This window comes from Microtus oregoni, unplaced genomic scaffold, assembly GCF_018167655.1.
Source record: "Microtus oregoni isolate MIOR12 unplaced genomic scaffold, Mior012 000009F_ref0000495, whole genome shotgun sequence".
Lineage (NCBI taxonomy): Eukaryota > Metazoa > Chordata > Mammalia > Rodentia > Cricetidae > Microtus > Microtus oregoni.
The window spans coordinates 27,349,255-27,368,367 of NW_024543068.1; the positions used below are offsets into that span (position 1 = coordinate 27,349,255).

At 39.5% G+C, this 19,113-nt stretch overlaps 1 protein-coding gene across 2 annotated transcripts in view; it reads left to right on the plus strand.

Moving 5' to 3' along the window:
• The first annotated feature begins 2,176 nt into the window (after window positions 1–2,176).
• Nemf (nuclear export mediator factor) overlaps window positions 2,177–19,113 on the plus strand; it is a 51,152-nt gene continuing 34,215 nt past the window's right edge. Inside the window, exons 1-11 of one of the 2 annotated variants that reach the window (XM_041658628.1) lie at window positions 2,177–2,307; window positions 2,943–3,011; window positions 3,156–3,258; window positions 4,880–5,005; window positions 7,203–7,351; window positions 9,019–9,086; window positions 13,013–13,099; window positions 15,622–15,695; window positions 17,206–17,276; window positions 17,355–17,430; window positions 17,890–17,952. In XM_041658628.1, coding sequence (XP_041514562.1) covers window positions 2,249–2,307; window positions 2,943–3,011; window positions 3,156–3,258; window positions 4,880–5,005; window positions 7,203–7,351; window positions 9,019–9,086; window positions 13,013–13,099; window positions 15,622–15,695; window positions 17,206–17,276; window positions 17,355–17,430; window positions 17,890–17,952 — 945 coding nt within the window. In that variant the 5' untranslated portion in view covers window positions 2,177–2,248. Of the gene's footprint in view, window positions 2,308–2,942; window positions 3,012–3,155; window positions 3,259–4,879; window positions 5,006–7,202; window positions 7,352–9,018; window positions 9,087–13,012; window positions 13,100–15,621; window positions 15,696–17,205; window positions 17,277–17,354; window positions 17,431–17,889; window positions 17,953–19,113 lie in introns of those variants that run through there. The other variant, XM_041658629.1, reaches the window with a different exon arrangement.

The following is a 19,113-nucleotide window of genomic DNA, read 5'->3' on the forward strand; positions in this document are numbered from 1 at the left end:
ACATCTCCACACTTGTGGCTGGTGTAGCAGCAACAGAAGCCATTTGCAGAGGAAGTAAAGCTGTGTGGGTGATACAGCAAAATCTAGAGCTGAGCAGATTCGTGTCTGTTGCTCTTCTGCCACATGCCTGTATTTTATTTTAAGTATCTATGTTGGTCACCTTTTATGTCAGTTCTTTCCCCTGCGTCTATACCTCTGCATGTGTTTTGGCTATGCACTTAACCTTCTAGTCGTATTTAGGACAGAAATTACTTTTGTTGTTTTTTCGAGACAGGGTTTCTCTGTGTAGCTTTGGAGCCTGTCCTGGAACTAGCTCTGTAGACCAGGCTGGCCTCGACCTCACAGAGATTCACCTGCCTCTGTCCCCTGAGTGCTGGGATTAAAGGCGTGCGCCACCACTGTCAAGCTCAGAAAAAAAAAAAATTGATGCTCACTACAGAATGCTGTGATAGGGATACAGTTTGAGCGCTGGAATCTTGATGCCCCATGGAGTCGTGTGCAAGTGACAGAAGCTTTAACAGTTGGGGCTTAGATGTTACCAGGTAGGACGTTAGAAAACTAGGAATCCTGTGTCTCAGAATCAGTACTATTCCCGGGAGAAAACAGTTTCACTCCCAGGAGAGAAAACTGTTCAAAGATGCCTGGCCAGGCAGTGGTGCACAGGCCTTTAATCTCAGCACTCAAGAGGCAGAGAGGCAGATCTCTGAGTATGAGGCCAGCCTGGTCTACAGAGTGAGTTCCAGGACAGCCAGGACTACAGAGAAACCCTGTTTCAAAAAAACAAACAAAAGAAGAGGAGGAGGAGAGAGAAGTAGCAGCTTGGCTTCTGGTCCCTGCAGCTCCCTTGTCACCTGTCCCTGTCCTCGCCCTGTCATGATGATGTCACCTGTGACAGCCTTCCTTAAATTTGAAACAGGCAAGACCACTTAGTCTCAGGTTTCCAGCACTCAAAACTGTGGAGTAAGTGAGCTTTATCATCTAACCTTTGGCATTTTGTTCCGGCAACAGAAAACAGATGAAGACATTTGCCAGTGTTAAGGTTTATGATCTGGGCATGGCAGTTTGTACCTTTGATACCCAGGAGACTAGGGACAGAGGGAGGCGGAGGCCACTCTGGGTTATATGGTCTAGAGCGGTCTTGACTATACAACATACTCTGTCTCAAAAAACCCAAAACAGTAATTACAAAAATCCTTTCCTGATTTTGGTGTTTTGTTCAGATGGATTTCATTTGAATGCTTATGACATTTAATTTCTAAGTACATATATCACTAGTGTAAAATTTGTTCACTTTGTTAAGTGTGTTGGTAGTTTCAGTTGAGGCAAAAGAAGAGAGAGTTCTAAGGCAGCCTGGGCTACATAGCAAGAGCCCATCTCAAAAACAACCACACACACACACACACCCTTCCACTGTCCAAAACTAATAATTTTTTATAGATTTGTGTTCTTAGTTTTAACTTTATTACTAATACTAGAACCTTTAAAAAAGAAAAAAAAATAGACTAGCGTATATTTGGACCCGGAATAATTCATGAATCGCAGAATTAGAAGTTCAGAGAAGGCTGGGATGTGGGCGAGGAGTAATTATTCTCGTTCTCCCACGGGAACTCTCGCTTTATTTTTATCTGACATCTTAGCGAAATTCTTGAATATTTGAGGTGCCAGGGATTTATGAAACCCAGGCTGTATGGCACCCACCATATTCAATGAGAATCTAACAGTACGCTGCAGAAGCCTACTTCGGATCCAGCCAACCAAATAGGAGCCCCTTTCTAGGGCTCGTCTGGATGCGGACACGCCAACCGTTCGGTTTTCTCCGGGCTCAAATTCGCGTTCCGAAAGCTCCCATGCTCTTCTACCCGGAGCGCCAGCGCCCTCCTGGGGAAATTCTCGTCAACTCGCTTCAAGATTGTCACTGAGCACCAGGGCCGCTGTGGTGGCCGACATGGATCCAGCCCCAAACGCAAGGAGAAAAGGGGACGGTACTAATCCTATCGGTGTCCAAGGAAGGGACCCAGATTCGAGAAGGTAGTTGGCCCTATTTCGAGTTGTTTGATATAGTGAGAAAAAACCGGAGCTGACCCTGATTTCACAAAATGTTTCAGTTATAGGACGCACTCTCGCTTCAAGGAATAGTGGGTCGTCCGGGCTGCCGTAGCGACGAGCTGAGCGCGCGTGCGCAGGAGCCAAGCGGCCGGGCGTCGGGTCAGCAGCTGAGAGGACTGCGGTAGCGACGCGTCCCGTCGCCATGAAGAGCCGCTTCAGCACCGTTGATCTCCGCGCGGTGCTCGCCGAGCTGAATGCGAGGTATGGTGGTGCGGGTGAGCAGGCTCGCGCCAGGAGGCCGAGCAGCGGGCGGCCGCGAACCGGGCCCAGGATCCCCACGCTCGTCCCGGTGCCCCGGGGATTGGTGGGGCCTGGAGGCCGACCTCGGAGCCGATGCCCTCGGGGTGCCCCCGGGGACGCGTGCCCGCGTGCTGCCGTTCCCGGGCGCTGGTCCGTCGGCGTCCTGCCGGAGCGGCCTGAGTCCCCAAGCGAAGGTTTGGCTTCTCCGGAGCTCCCATCCTTCAATCCCAAGGAGAGGGAGCAGTGCCATTCAGTTGTGGTTCGCAGACCGAGACCTGGATTCTGAGCTTGGCTCTTCCTCAGCTGTGGGAGCTCTGGCGAATTTTCGTGGGGCTCGGCCATTCCCGCCCCTCGTTATAAATCAGTTAGATTCGGTTTTACTGTGTTTCCCCCAAATCCCTGGGCCGGTTCAATTGAAGGAAGCTGTCAGGTGTTTCTGATGCTTAAATGGCTACTGTTAATTGGGGGAGAGGGTAACCTTAATAGGCGGTCCTGATACCCAGTTGAAGAGTTCCCGGTCCTCGACATTAAATGACGGAAAGTTTTGCTTCAAACAAGAGCATGATTTTGTTACCTGTTTCTTTTTCTCTTTACAGCTTGTTAGGAATGAGAGTAAACAACGTTTATGATGTGGATAACAAGACATACCTTATTCGGCTTCAAAAGTAAGGATGTTTTATAGGCTTATTTTTGGTAAATAGATATGACATTGTTGTTGTTTTTTAACCTGCATTTTAGGGTTTTTTTTTCCCCCCAGAAAGTGAACTTTGGCAAATGTCTAAAGAAAAATTTGGTTTTCTCTTGAACAGACCTGATTTTAAAGCTACATTGTTACTTGAATCTGGTATACGTATTCACACAACAGAATTCGAGTGGCCTAAGAACATGATGCCATCTAGTTTTGCCATGAAGGTAAATTTTTAAGTTTGAAGCTAATTTTTAAAACTACATCATTCATTCATTTATTTCATTAATGTGGGAGTGTGTGTATGTAGGTGGAATCAACAGACAGGCACAGTTGGGGCTCTCAAGTGAATGTCAGGACAACCTGTGGGGAGTCAGTTCTCCCGCCATAAGATGAGGGGTAGGGGCTACGATCCAACTCAGATCCTCAGACTTGGTGCATGTACCTTAACGTGCTGGTATAGTTACTCTTTCTCTGTCCTGCCTACCAAATAACCGCACAGAGACTTCGTACTATGAAAGCTTGGCCGATAGCTTAGGCTTGTTCCTAACTAGCTCTTATAACTTAAATTAACCCATATTTTTATTAAATCTGTGTTCTACTACATGGCTTTTACCTCTGTCCCATTTTATGAGGTCCAGTCATTTGACATCTGTCTGGCTTCTACATCTTCCTTCCCAGCATTCTCTCTGCCCTGAAAATCCCGCCTACTTATTGGTTGTTTAGTTTTTATTTAAACCATTCACAGTGACATATCTTCACACAGTGTCAAAGGAATATTCCACAACATTTTGACCTGGAACTTTACTCCTTTTTATTGTTGTTGTCCAGGCAGGGTTTCTCTGTGTAAACCAGATGGTCTCAAACTCAGAGAGCCACCTGCCTCGCCTCCCTTGCCTCCCGAGTGCTGGAACCAAAGGCATGTGGCTCCATTCCCAGCTTGGAATGTGTTATCTAGACCAGACTGACCTCAAATTTGGGATACTCTTTCTTCCTGTGCTAGGATTACAGGAGTTTGCCATCATGTGTCACTCTAACAGAATGCTCGGGTTTGGTAGTTTGAGCTACTGAGTGACATTTGCCTCAAAAAAGAGAAAGCAATAGCAAACTCTTGGCACTCTTATGAGTTAAGTCTATTTGTCTATTTAAATAATAAGGTTTTTTTTTTTTTTTTTTTTTTTGCAGTAGAGCAGAAGGTTTTGTTTTTTTTTTTTTTTTTTAGTTTTTCGAGACAGGGTTTCTCTGTAGCTTTGGAGCCTGTCCTGGCACTAGCTCTTGTAGACCAGGCTGGCCTCGAACTCACAGAGATCCACCTGCCTCTGCCTCTGCCCGGCTCTGCAGAGGTATTTTAAATAAATAAGGAGCTCCTGGTGTATGAAATAAGCAGGGCAGTGCCCAGTACATGGTAAATCAATGGTTTCCCTGGTTCTTATCATTGTTCTAAAACACAGAATACAATACAACTGTTTCAGTTAGAAGTTATTAGAATAAAGGCTTAAGGATTTTCCCACCCACTGGGGACTGTCAGGATGACTCAGTGAACAAAAACTACAAGGCTAATGACCTGAGTTTGATTCCTGGAGTACAGAGAGAACCTATTCATGCAAGTTATTTACAGACCTGCATATGCACACTGTGGCATGCATATGTTACCACTCATACCCCAAATAAATAAATACGTAAAAAAAATTTCTTCTGATTATCATTTGTAAGCTTTTTTTTATGACCATACTGTTTTATTTACCACTTAAATATTCTTGATGACATAACAATTTACATAAACTAGTACCAAGTGGTTAAGAATTTACTTTTATTGCATAAGTGCTTTTTTCTTCTGTTTCTTGCTAGTGTCGAAAACATTTGAAGAGTCGGAGGTTAGTCAGTGCAAAACAACTTGGTGTGGATAGAATTGTGGATTTCCAATTTGGAAGTGACGAAGCTGCTTATCATTTAATCATTGAGCTCTATGATAGGGTAAGTTAAATTGAGAGGAGCAAGAGAATAGAATAATACACCCTATTTGTTTTTCACTTCTTTCATTCAGTGGTATGTTTAAGGTGCTCATCGTGTACAACACTATTGTTTTAATTTGATGATGTTAAGCGTTATTTTAATTCTACATCTTTGCTAATACTTTTCTATCTCTTTTTTTAAGTTTTTTTTCAAGACTGGGTTTCTTTGTGTAGCTCTGACTGTCTTAGAACTCACTCTGTAGACCTGACTGGCTTCGAACTCAAAGAAAACCCAGTTAGTGATGACTTTGGGGTAAATACTAAGAATTTATATGAGAGTGTGCATTTGGACTTTTGTTTGTTTAGTTATTGTGGTATCTGTAAGAGGTAGTTGTTGATACTTTAGAATATATTTAAATAAATATATTTAAATTTTCAAATCTATTTAAATAAATTTAAAATTGCTCTTTCCTTCTGTGTACCAGAATTTGACCTAGCTTTCCTGTCTGAAATTTTGAGGATTGATGCATTTAGGGTTGATTAGACTGTGTGTAAAGAGGATTACTGTAATTCAAGATCAGCTTAAGAAACTGAAAAATACAAATTTACAATAAATTTGGACTAGTGAGATGGCTCAGCAGCTAAAAGTGCTTCTTGCCATGAAGCCTGAAGACCTGAGTTCATTCCCTGGAACCCATAGAAAAGTGGAAGGAGAGAACCAACTCCACAAACCTTTACACACACACTGACACATTCATATGCTACTTCCACCACCACACACACAATACACACACACGCATACGTGCATATATATGTGTATATATGTGTGTATATGCGTACATACACACAGAATAATTAAATTTAAAACTTTTTTAGTTATACCTAGTTTAGTAGGAACAGCTCTGAGAAAAGTAACGTAAGATCAGAAAACAGCATAGCAGGGGAGGGATTATTTAACTAGTGCTTTAAATTTTGTAAAAAAAAGATTTTCATTAGTGGGACAGTGATGGCACACGCCTTTAATCCCAGCACTCAGGAGGCAGAGGCAGGAGGATCTCTGTGAATTGGAGGCCAGCCTGGTCTACAGAGTGAGTTTCAGAACAGGGAGGGCTATACAGAGAAACCCTGTCTTTAAAAAAAAAAGACCCTTTGCCTAGTTGCTGCAGAGGTCAAAAGAAGGCACCAAATTTCTTGGAACTGGAGTTACAAATGGTTGTTAGCCACCATGTGGGTATTGGGAATTGAACCCTAGTCCTCTGGAAGACTAACAAGTTCTCTTAAACTGCTGAGCCATCTCTCTAGCCCCCTAATTTTTTAAAATGGATCTTCTAAAAAGATATTTTTTTCATTTTTAATTGTGTGTATTTGTACATGTGCAAATACATGCATGCATTTGAATGTAAATGCTCACAGAGGGAAAAAAAATCCTCAGATTCCCTTGGAACTGAAGTAAGAGGCCGTGGTAAGTTGCCTGCCATGGGTTCTGGAAACTGAACTCAGGTACTATCCAATAGCAGTGTGTACTCTTAAGCACTGAGCAATTTCCCCAGCTTGTTTTCAATTTATTTGTTTATTTTCAAAAACAGTGCTCCCTATGTATCCTAGACTGGCCTGGAATCTGGAATCTTCCTTCCTCAACCTTCTGAGTGTTGAGATTATAGTTTTGCCCCACTACTGCTGGCTATACTGTTGTCCTTTTTTAGACATAATTCCATGCATTTGCATTTCATGTTCTCTTCACCTGAATATTTTGAAACTTTGAACTTTTGTTGTTGATTTGTGAGACAGACTCACATACTTGAGTCTGAACTCAAATTGCTCTATAGGCAGGAATGACTTTGCACTCATCGATCTACCAATTTCTCAGTGCTGGGATTATAGGCGTGTGCCATAATGCCTAGCTTTGGCACACTTATTAAAGGCACTCAACTGTTAGGTTTTCATAATGAAAACTTCAGTTAACTTTTGCAGTACCCAGACAAAGAACATAAAGTTGCTCTAGGTTAGCTCTAGGTTGCTTCCAACTTGGCGCTCTTAGAATTTATTTCACAGCCTATTGGATCAGTGCAAGGAGCCCTTGTTAGATGTGCCTGCTGCTTTCTGTTTTACAGCTTCATTTCTGTAACTATACATGGGTCTTCTGAGGCATTTTTATCTGTTTTTAAGATGTTTCAAGACTGATTTGGAAAAACATTAAATCATATTTTACTCTATTGCAGGGGAACATTGTTCTCACAGATTATGAGTACCTAATTTTAAATATCCTAAGGTTTCGAACTGACGAAGCAGATGATGTTAAGTTTGCTGTTCGTGAACGCTATCCCATTGATCATGCTAGAGCTGCTGAACCTTTGTTGACTTTAGAAAGGTAAGTGTTTATAAAATCATATATTGTACTAAAAAGTAAGCTAGATTATGTTTCAGAATTAGAAAAATTCAATTAAAAATGTTTAGTTGTATAACTAACACTGGATTGTATAAACATGTATATAAGCAATTTTATTTGTGGATAGCAAATGTCTCCCTCGACCCATTCTCTTCCCTCCCTCTCACTCTTTTTTTTTTTTTAATATTTATTTATTTATTATGTATACAATATTCTGTCTGTGTGTATGTCTGCAGGCCAGAAGAGGGCACCAGATCTCATTACAGATGATTGTGAGCCACCATGTGGTTGCTGGGAATTGAACTCAGGACCTCTGGAAGAGCAGGCAATGCTCTTAACCGCTGAGCCATCTCTCCAGCCCCTCACTCTTTCTTTTTAATGCAAGGTCTTATTGTGCAGCTCTGGCTGGTTTGTAAACCAGGCTGGCCTTGAACTCACAAAGATCCCCCTGCTTTGCCTCCAGATGGCTGGGATTAAGGCATACGCCACCATGCCCAGCCCTCAAGTGTATGTTTTTTATACTACAGTTTGAGTTACTTAATGCTTCTGATTTCTTGGCAAAGTGAGCTGCTGACTTCACTGTTCTGTGAAAAGACAGATACATTAGGCAGGCAGAATACAGCATGGGGTAGACATTCTGGTTTATTTAGGAAAAAACGAAAGGATAAGGTAATGATTAATTAATTATATAACATCTCTAACTATCAGACTTTGCTACCTAGTAGTCTACTTGGTGGTCTTCGAAGCTCAATATTCCTCAGAATTCAGGGTTTGCTGAACTGTAAGCTGCTCCACCTTTACCGTTTCAGTAGAGTCAAGAGGGTGCATTTATTTATAACAGGTTCTCTAGTTTGGGGGCTGCATCAAAACAAACAGAATCCTTAAGAGCTCTTAGTAAATCTTTTTTGTTGTTGTTTTTGTTTTGTTTGTTTATTTTTGATTTTTCAAGACAGGGTTTCTCTGTAGCTTGGAGCCTGTACTGGAACTAGCTCTTGTAGACCAAGCTGGCCTCGAACTCCCAGAGATCCGCCTGCTTCTGCCTCCCAAGTGCTGGGATTAAAGGCGTGCGCCACCACTGCCCGGCTTAAAGTGCTGATTTCTTATAGGAAACCTGGATTTAAGTCTCACGTTACCATTCAAGAACCTTCTAATTGTTGATAAATTATGAGCATGTGTATGTGTGTGTTGATACTGGGTCTGTGTAGCCTAGTCTGGCCTTGAACTCAGGGTGTTCCATCTATCTCCGACTCAAATTTGTAAGCATACATATCGCCACACCCAGCTCTAGCTTTAAAAAAAATTCTTTCAAAATGTGTGTCTGTGTCTATGTGTATCTGTGCCCCAGAGGCTAGAAGAGGGCATTAGATCCACTGGAGCTGGAATTAAGGTGGTTGTGGTCTACCAGTTGTGAGTGCTGGGTACTGAACTCTGGTCCTCTGCAAGAGCAAGTGTTCTTAACCTCTGAGCCATCTCTAGCCCCATGGATAAATTACTTTCTGAACTAGTTTTTCGTATTTACAAGAACAATTTCTGTTACATTTCAGACTCTTGTAAAGATTAAATAAGTTGATATAAAGGTAATATGAATGTGAATGATGCTATAAGGTTTATTAAATATAAGATAAAAAGTCTGCCCATTTTGTTCACAGATTAACTGAAGTAATAACTGGTGCTCCTAAAGGTGAGCTGCTGAAGAGAGTTCTTAATCCATTACTTCGTGAGTACACTCCTGCATTTTATGTAAGATGTTTGTGTATAACGCTTTCATGAATATATTTTAAAAAATTTTCCCCTTTCAAAAAATTGAAGAGGGAGAGGGAGGGGGAGAGGAAATCGGGGATGGAGGAGGGGGAGGAGGTGGAAATTTTTAATAATAATAATAAAAATAAAAAAAAATTGAAGAGGGACTGGAAAGATACTTAAGTTGAGGTCACAGCACCATTCGCAATGGTTCACAGCCCTTGTAACTCCAGCTCCAGGATCTGATGCCCTCTGCTGGCTCTCATGGGTATCATGAGGCATACATTTACACAAGTGTACATATAAATAAAAAGAAAGCATTATGATTATTTTTTGAGCAAGAAGTAAAAAGGGATTTTTTGAGTAAGTATGGTTTTCGCAAAGAAAGATTTTGTTTGTTTGTTTTGTGATGCTGAGCATTGAACCCATGACTTTTTGGTAATGAGCATCTATCTACCACTAAGTCTCATTGTCCTAAAAGATGGGGATTTTTATAGCGCTTAGATCTTATTGAAAAACAGTGCAGATGGAGCTGGGGATATAGCTCAGTTAGTAGGGTGCCTTCTTAGCATTCGCAAAGCCCAGGATTATATAAAAGTGGTCTGGTGGTACACACCACCTGTAATCGCAGTACTCTTGTGAGGCAGGAGGATCAGAAGTATAAGGCCATGCTTTGGCTTTGTAGTCAGCTCAAGGCCAGCTTGGGATAGATGTATGAGCAGCCTTTTCTCAGAAAATAATTGTAGTGCTGCAGAGATGGCTTAGAGGGGATGAGTGCTGGCTGCTCCTGAGGATCTAGTTCAGCTGCAGCACCCACACGTGAGAGTGGGCACACTCATGCCATGGTGCACAGTGGATATTAGCCAGAAGATAACTTGACAGAATTCAATTCTTCCAATGTGTGGGTCCTGGGGATTGAACTCAGGTCGTCAGAATTGGTAGTGGCAACCATTACTTGTTGAGCCATCTCACTGGCCCATGGAATTGTTTTCTTAATTTGACTTTTTGTTAAGAATACAATTGATTTTTTAAAAAGATTTGTTTTTATTTTATATACACACGTGAGTACGTTCATGTATATATGTGTACCCCATGTATGTATGTCTAGTGTCCACACTGGTCAAAAGAGGTAGTCATGTCCTCTGGAACTGGTATCACACTGGTGTGAGCTGTTGTGTTGTTGAACATCTTCTCTAAGATTAGCAAGTTCTCTTAATTACTGAACCATCTCTCTAGTCCCCCAATTGATATGTATATATTTTGATAGTTATATAAACTTGATGTTTTTATCTTTCAGAGCTAATAAAGTCATTTAGTCTAGAAGATTGAGTGCGCTTGTGTGTGTTTTTAGGAATTTGTCCCATATAGGGTCTTATCTCCTCTGAGAATAAAGCTACTTTTTCTGTTTTATAATCTGAATGATTTTGAATAATTATATCTTTTTAAAAATAATTTATGTGTATGGGTATTTCAACTGCATGTGTGTCTGCTAAGATTTATTTATATACTTTATGTATATGAGTGCTTTGTCCACAAACAAGAAAAAGACATCAGATTCCCACTATAAATGGTTGTGAGCTACCATGTACGTGCTGGGAATTGATCTTAAGCTCTCTGAAAGTGTGCTCTTGACTACTGAGCCATCTCTCCAGCCCCAGTTAATTCTATTTTGTTATTCTAGCTGTGATCTCTAGTACAATGCTGAATAGCTATGGTAAAAACGAATAAATAGCCTTATCTTTTACCTCATCTGAGAGAGAATATATTTATTGTTTTATTAGTAAGTATGGTATATTATAGGTTTTTTTTAATTGGTATTCATTGACAGATGGAAATGGTTCCTTTGTTGAGTGTTTTTGTTTGTTTGTCTTTTTTTGTTTTGTTTTTTTAAGACAGGATATCACTGTAGCTTTGGAGCCTGTCCTGGAACTCCCTCTGTAGACCAGGCTGGCCTCAAACTCACAGAGATCCATGTGTGTCTGCCTCCTGAGTGCTGGGATTAAAGGTGTGCACCACCACCGCCTGGCTTATCGAGTGTTTTTCTTTAATAGGAATTGGTGGTGGGCTTTTCTGCATCTCACTAATATATGGTTCTATGAATATGACTGTGTTCTGGGAATATGCTTTATCTTATTGGCCAATTGTTTGTTTTAATTCAATCCCCCCCCCAAGTTGTTTGATATTGATCAAATCTTCCATCTTACACCACGCTATATCCTGGGCTCTTTCTTTTATTTTAATTTTATGCCTCAGTGGGGTGTGTGTGTGTGTGTGTGTGTGTGTGTGTGTGTGTGTGGATGTGAATGAATGTGTGTGCACGCACTTGTACATGCGTGATGCTTATGGAGTCAGAAAAGAGCACCGAATCCCTTGGAAGTAGACTTACAGATGGTTGTAAACTACCCTGTGGGTTCTGGGAACTGTACCTAGGTTCTCCACAAGAACAGTAAGGGCTCTCTTAACCACTGAGCCATCTCTGTTTAGCCTCCCACACACCCGCTTTTAAATTTTTGACGTGCCTCTACTGTGTAACACAGGCTGGATTCTAACTTGGAATGTTGCTGTTTCAGACTTTTGGGATAGCAAGCATATTCCAACATGCCCAACATTTTTTAAAATCTAGTATCTAATAAAAATTGTATGTATTATTAGGGTAACAAGATTTTAGTATACATGTACAGCATTTTTACCTACCTTTAAATATTTGTAATTTCTCTGGAGTAAAAACTTTCTAAATACTTTCTCCTAGCTTTTTCAAATGTACAATACATTAGTGTTATGTTTAGTCACCCTACTGTGCGGTAATGTACCAGAACTTTATACTCTAACACAGTACCCACTGATCAACTTTTCTCTAACCTGTCATGCCTAGTCCCTTGATAACCACTCTAGGTTTCTGAGGTTTACTTTTTTAGATTTTATATACTGTGAAATCATGTGGTTCTTGTGTTTCTATGCCTAGCTTATTTCACTTAACATAATAATGTACCGTTCCATTCTTACTGCAAATGACAACTTGACAGGATTTCGTTCTTTTTAATAGACAAATAGCATTCCATTCAATGTGTGTTTATAAGTACACACACACACACACACACATACACATATACACATATGTATTTGAGACAGTCTCTCTATGTAGTGCTGGTTGTCTTATGTAACTCATTTTATAGGGTGATACTTGATTATTGTTTTGGTGTGCATTTTGTAGAAAATCAGTGATCTTGTACAACTTTATTTTATTTATGTGTGGGTATGTGAATATATGTGCCATTGCCTGTAGAGCTCAGAGGCGTCAGATCCTCCTGGAACAGTTAAGTTCATTTGTGAGTTGCCTGATGTGGGTGCTGGGAATCATACTTGGGCCTTAACTGCTGAACTGTTTCTCCAACCTGTGTAGAACATGTTTTTCATAACTTTTGAACATTTGTGTATCTTTTGAAAAGTGTCTAAGTATTGCACACTTGCTAATTGGAACACTTTAGTCAATTTTTAGAAACAATTCAACCTTGAATTACAGTGATAAATCTCTCCTGGTCATAGTTTATAATTTTCCTTATGATTTCTTTGTGGTATTCAGGATCAAGCCTAGGGTTTTGTTTGTTTGTTTCTTTTGTGTGCTCAGCAAGTACTTTGCCACTGAACTACATTTCTAGTTAATCTTATATATGTGTTTCTTAATGCTGTTAAATACCTGTAACATGCACCAATTCTCTGCTTATTGTAATTTCAGACTCCTTTTCATTACTTCAGGTCTTAATTCTCAAACCATTCGAAAAGAACTAAACTTACTTTCACTGGCTGTTTATATTGAGTAGGTTATTCATACTGAGCTATAAATTTATAGTGTTTTAAATGTGAAGTTTTATAGGAAAGTAGTAACAATACTCTTTGCTTTTATAGCCTATGGACCAGCTCTCATTGAACACTGTCTTATAGAAAATGGGTTCCCTGGTAATGTCAAAGTGGATGAAAAATTTGAAAGCAAAGGTATGTCTGTATGGTTCAGATTTTGTTCAGATTTAATTTGTTTCCTTTTTCCTTTGGTCCTTTTTCTTTGAAGTTTCATTGTGCTGGAAATTGAACCTAAAACCTCATAAGTGCTAGAAAAATGTACTGATAAACATTTTGTTTATTTCCTTTATTTGATTTGATTTTTTTGGAAATAATGTTTCTCTTACCTTGTAGCGCAGGGTCATCTTGCACTCTGTGTCTTCCTGCCCCAGCCTCTTGGATGCTGAGGTTACATGTATGTGCTAGCACACCTAGTCATCCTTCCCTCTTCTATTCTTTCCTTTTTAACATGTATAAGTGTTTTGCTTCCTTGTGTATCTGTTTGTTGCATGCTTGCCTGGTGCCCTAGAAGGCCAGAAGATGTTGTCAGATCTCCTGGGACTGGAGTTACAACCCATGTGAGCCACCATGGTGGATGCTGGGGATTGAACTTGTGTCCTCTGGAAGAATAGCCAGTGCTCTTAACTGCTGAGCCATCTCTCTAGCCTTTGGCCCTTGGTTTTTTGGGGTTTTGTTTTTTTCTAGAAATAATTTAACAGTCTGGACTACATAGTGAGTCCCTGTCTTAAAAAAACAAACGAAAAAACAAAACAGTGAACAAAAATTTGACCAGAGTATCCTGTACTTATGGGTTTTCCTCCATTCTTCCTTCATTGTGAACATTTATCCCTGTTAATAAGCACTTTGGTCTTCGTACCTTTGGACTTTCTAACACTTTTCTTTTCATACCCCTAGTTTTTACTGAGCTTGGGATAGTAGACGTCCTGAATAGCTGGATTACTAGCCTTCTGACTTACAGTACCGGGTGCATCTAGAAATAACATCCAACACACATTTGAATTTCTACAGTTCTGTAGAGTGGCTGCATGATGAAATTAGGTTCTTCTAACTACTTATGGAAGCTCCCTTTTCAGAATAAGATGAGTAAGGAAGGGCCGGTGAGATGGCCCAGTGGAAGGGTACCTGCTCCCAAACTTGATGACCTGAGTTTGATCCCAGGATCACACTGACTCCTGCAAGCTGTCCACTAATCTCCACATGCACACTGAAGCACACACAGAAACACAATAAATCAATAAAAATAATAAATTCTTTAAAGCTGTTATTTAAAAAGTAAAGGAAATGTCAGGAAGATTTGTTCTTGGAAAAACTTTAACTTGTCTAACCTTGTATCATGTTTGAAACATCAGTAGTGTTTGTGTTTGAGGGTTATTGATCATTTCCTAAGGTATTGCAATATTTTTCATTTTAGAAATGAAATGTTATTTGTTTAAAAATACAAAGCAATGCCAGGCAGTGAAGGTGTATGCCTTTAATCCCAACACTCAGGAAGCAGAGGTAGCTGGGTTTCTGTGAGTTCATGGTCAACCTAGTCTACAAAACAAGTTCTAGGACAGCCAGAAATGTTATTCAGAGAAACCCTGTCTCAAAAAACAAACAAAATATTTTCTGAAATAAACTAATGCCATGTATTCTCTTTGTCTTTGGTGACAACATATGGTAGGTTTTTTTTTTTTTTTTTTTTTTTTTTAAATGAACAAGATACTCATGGAACAAAAGCATGGGGAAATGCTTGGGACAACTCTGCTTATTTAATGTTAGATATATAACCTTTCCACAGGTTACAATGTATTGTGAGGCTGTAGTAATTAAATAGTAACTTAGATAAATTTACAAAGAACCCAGAAACAAATATATATGGAAATTAGGTTTATGAATAAAGAATCCTTTTGTAAGAAAGGTGGATGATTTAGAATATGCTGACCAAAATATAATCATAAATATATATAATATACACACATATATGCCCAATCATACAAATTAAACAATGATCTCATTTTATTAAGCATTTACATTATATCATAAATACTTTTCCTTTTTCTTTTCAATTTTTAAAAATTTGTGTGTATGTGTGTGCCTGATATGTGGGGAGGCAAGACACATGCCATAGCTTATGTGTGGAGATTTCAGACCAACTTTGTGGAATCTATTCTCTTTCCACCTTTATTTTGTGTTCTTGAGATTGAATTCATGTCTCTAGGCTTGTGTAGCAAGCACTTTTACTGAACTATCTCACTGGCCTGTTTTTTTGTGAGTTTTTTTTTTTAATTATTATTACATTTAGTGAGTGTGTGTGTGTTCAGAGGACAACTTGTTAGGAGTTGGTCTTCTTTCCACTTCCTGGAGACTTGACAGCATCCTAGTTTTTTTGTCTTTTTGAGATTGGGTCTTACTGTACACACAGGCCAAGCTGGCCTTGAACTCATGATGATTGTCCTGCCTCAGCCTCCCTAGTGCTGGCATTAGAGGCCTGTACTGCCATACTCAGCTACCTTTCTGCTATTTTTTTTAATAAATATATTGAGCCAGGTGTGGTGGCGCTGCATAGTGAGACCCTCCTCAATAAAACAAAAATAAATAAATAATGTACAATTACTTAATAGTGGTTAATCAACTTGATTGGCATTCCTTTTCCCCTTGTTTTATTTCTCCATTAGATATTGAAAAAGTACTGGTTTGTGTGCAGAAGGCAGAAGACTATATGAAAAAAACATCCAACTTCAGTGGAAAGGTAGCAGCAGCATATGAATACTTACTGTGTGTTGTTTACAATGTATCTGTTTACTGGGGAAGGTACCATAGCATTCAGAAGGTTAGACAACCTGCAGGAGGTGACTATTTCTCTTTCCTTTTATTGTGTGGGTCCTAGATCAAACTCAGGCTTGTCAGTCATGGTGACAGACGTCTCATTGATCAGTCTCACCAGCCTTGTATTATTTTGATCTTATTTGGATTTCCAGAAATAAAATATCTTTTATCTGTTTATTGTTCTAACTTATAGTTTTGTTTTGTTTTATGTGAGTCTTGAGCCATACACATTCATACTGTACTATTGGACTATACACCTAGTTCTGGGGTAGTCTCTTTGCTTTTGTATTGCTTCTTGTAAATTTTTTTCTATACTTTATCTTTTATAGGAAATACTGTGTGTGACTCAAACTCAGTTGATAAAAGTCTTAACTAGAGTTTACGTGGCCCTAGGTTTGGTCCCCAGAACTGCATAAATTAGGCACTATTAGGGAGTGCCTATAATCTCAGCCTTTGAGAGGTAGAGGCAGGAGGATCAGAAGTTCAAGGTCATTCTTGTCTGCATAGCAAGTTCAAAGCCAACCAGAGCTAAACAAGACTCCACCTACAAAACAAAGAAACAAAACCCACAAAAGGCAATAAAAGTTGAGGAAATTTTGTAAAAGGAAAAAAAGATTTTTTTAAATTATGTTTATGTGCATATGTGAGTGCATGCCACAGTGTGTGGTACCGCTGGAGCCCAAAAGAAGGTGCCGGTCCCTGCATCGGGAGCCTCCTAATGTGGGTGCATGCCACAGTGTGTGGTACCGCTAGAGACCAAAAGAAGGTGCAGGTCCCTGCAATCGGGAGGCTCCTAATGTGGGTGCGGGGAACCAGACCCGGGTCCTCTCCAAAAGCAACAATCAGTCTTAACTGCTGAACTCTTACTCCAGCCAGTTTTTCTTTCTTTGATACAAGGTCTTGCTATGGAGTCCAGGATGGCCTTAGTACTTAAGATTTTCTACATCAGCCTCCCGAGTGCTGGGTTTATAGGCAGTATCACTATATCTAACTAAAACGTTCCATCTTGAATTGATTTTAGAGAAGCATTTATTTATTTATTTATTTATTTATTATGTGTGCAGCATTCTGCCTCCATGTATGCCTGCACACTAGATCTCATTACAGGTGGTCGTGAGCCACCATGTGGTTGCTGGGAGTTGAACTCAGGACTTCTGGAAGAGCAGCCAGTGCTCTTAACCACTGAGTCATCCCTCCAGTCCCTAGAGAAGCACTCTTTAATTTGCCAGTACTTAGAAGAAGAAGAAGAAAAAAAAAACACAGTGGCTTATCATCTCCTCATAGTTTAACAGTTGGAAAATTACCTCATTTTAATGTTTTTCTTATGTATTCAAAATGTATCTTTAATTAGGAAAAACAATAGTCAATATGTCAATCTCTTCTTAATTATAAATATAGATGAGTCTAATATTAGTTGCTTTTTGTTTTTGTAGGGCTATATAATTCAGAAAAGAGAGGTAAAACCAAGCCTGAATGCAGATAAACCAGCTGAAGACATACTCACGTGAGTTTGTAGCCATGGGTCAGTTTGCTTTGTATGCTAATTAATATTCTTAATTGTGATATAATAAATGTTTTACAGGTATGAAGAATTTCATCCTTTCTTGTTTTCTCAACATTTACAATGTCCATATATAGAATTTGAATCATTTGACAAGGTTGGTTTTCTAGTTCTGTTGTTTTACAAGTTAACATGACAGGAGCTGTAAGAATTGTTTATGCTGTCTTGGGGTTGGGAGTGTAGCCCAATGTGAGTGCATGCACAAAACCCTGGATTTAATCCTCACTGCAAACAAAAATAACAAAAGAAAAGAAACTCAGAACATATTCTTGCCTTGTAGTCAGTGTGAATCTGGGGATTGATTAAAAATCAATACAGTTACACATACAACTATTAGAAACAGTTGTTGCCATTTTTATTTCAAAACAAGACTAAATACCTGACCTTAGTTTTATTCCTGACATTGTTAGCTATATCATTGGAAATGTGGTCAGGTCCGATGAGGACACTATGGTATGACATGGGCTAACGTTGTGTGTGCACAAGGTGAAGTAGAGACCATGCTTTTTTTTTTCCTTACAGCTAATTGTATTTTGTTTTGTTTTGTTTTAATGAGGCCGTGGATGAATTTTATTCCAAGATAGAAGGTCAGAAAATTGATTTAAAAGCTTTACAACAGGTATAGTATAATTTAAAGCATTTATATTAGACTAGCTAGTCAGAGTGATTTGGAAGTAAATGTGCTTTCATTTAAGAATAAATTGCTTTCTAGAAGAATGGGATGTCATATGGGAGTTCTCAGCTCAGACCACTGGAACTGGAGTTAAAGATAGTTATGAACCATTATGTGGATGCCGAGAAAGGAATAGTCCTGGAAGAGCAGTAAGTGCTCTTAACCACTGAGCGTCTCTCTAGCCCAAGTGTTATGTTTTTGAGATAGGAACTCATTTCAATTCTGGCTACTCTTGACACTTGATATTTAGACCAAGTTGGCCTTAAACTTTGAAATCTGGGATTGAAGGTATATGCTACCATGATTTGCCCTTCTCTTAGTTTATGATAAAAGCCCAGAGGAGTCTTATTGAGAAGTATGACCTCATGCCATCCTCCCACTTTTATTCCATATTCAGATCTTTCTAAAGGGAGTGAGATCTAGTGGGAACATTATCCTGTTATATATCCCAGTATGACTTAGTGTATTTAAAGCAACCCAGAGCGTCTCAAACTTGAACATTATGAGACTACATTATAAGGAACATGTTACTTGGGCCAGAGGAACTGCATTTCCTTTACTGTGTCTTTATTGTAAACGTTGTGTTGGTTTTTGTAAGCTGTTTTAAAACTAGGTCCTTGTCTGTTCTGTGTGATGATTCTGCAATGAAAATTTTACATGCACTATTTTTGCTGCATTTGACCATATTTTTAGAGCATGTGCTGTACATCTGTTTCTTTTTCCTTTTCTAATTTTTATCTATTCTTCTCTCATACAATATATCCCAAAGTCACTTTTAATTTGGAAGAGATTTGATTTTTTTTAAAAAAATATTAGCCATAGGGTCTCAGCCCCAGACAAAGAATTAATTATGGGCAGGTATGGAATGCTGAGAATGCTCTCAGGTCTTCCCCAGGAACGGTCCCTGAATTGGTTGTCCAATACCAGGTGGGCAAACTGAAATCGTAAACATACTGGTAGTGTTATGTGGACTGAGCAGGTTGTGTTTTGTATTTGGCATGGTGGTGTAGGGGGAGTGTATGTAACAATGGTTGAAGAAAGGCTGTGAGTTTGGGAAAGAGTCAAGGTACATGGGAGGGGTTGGAAGGAAAGGGGAAATGATATAGT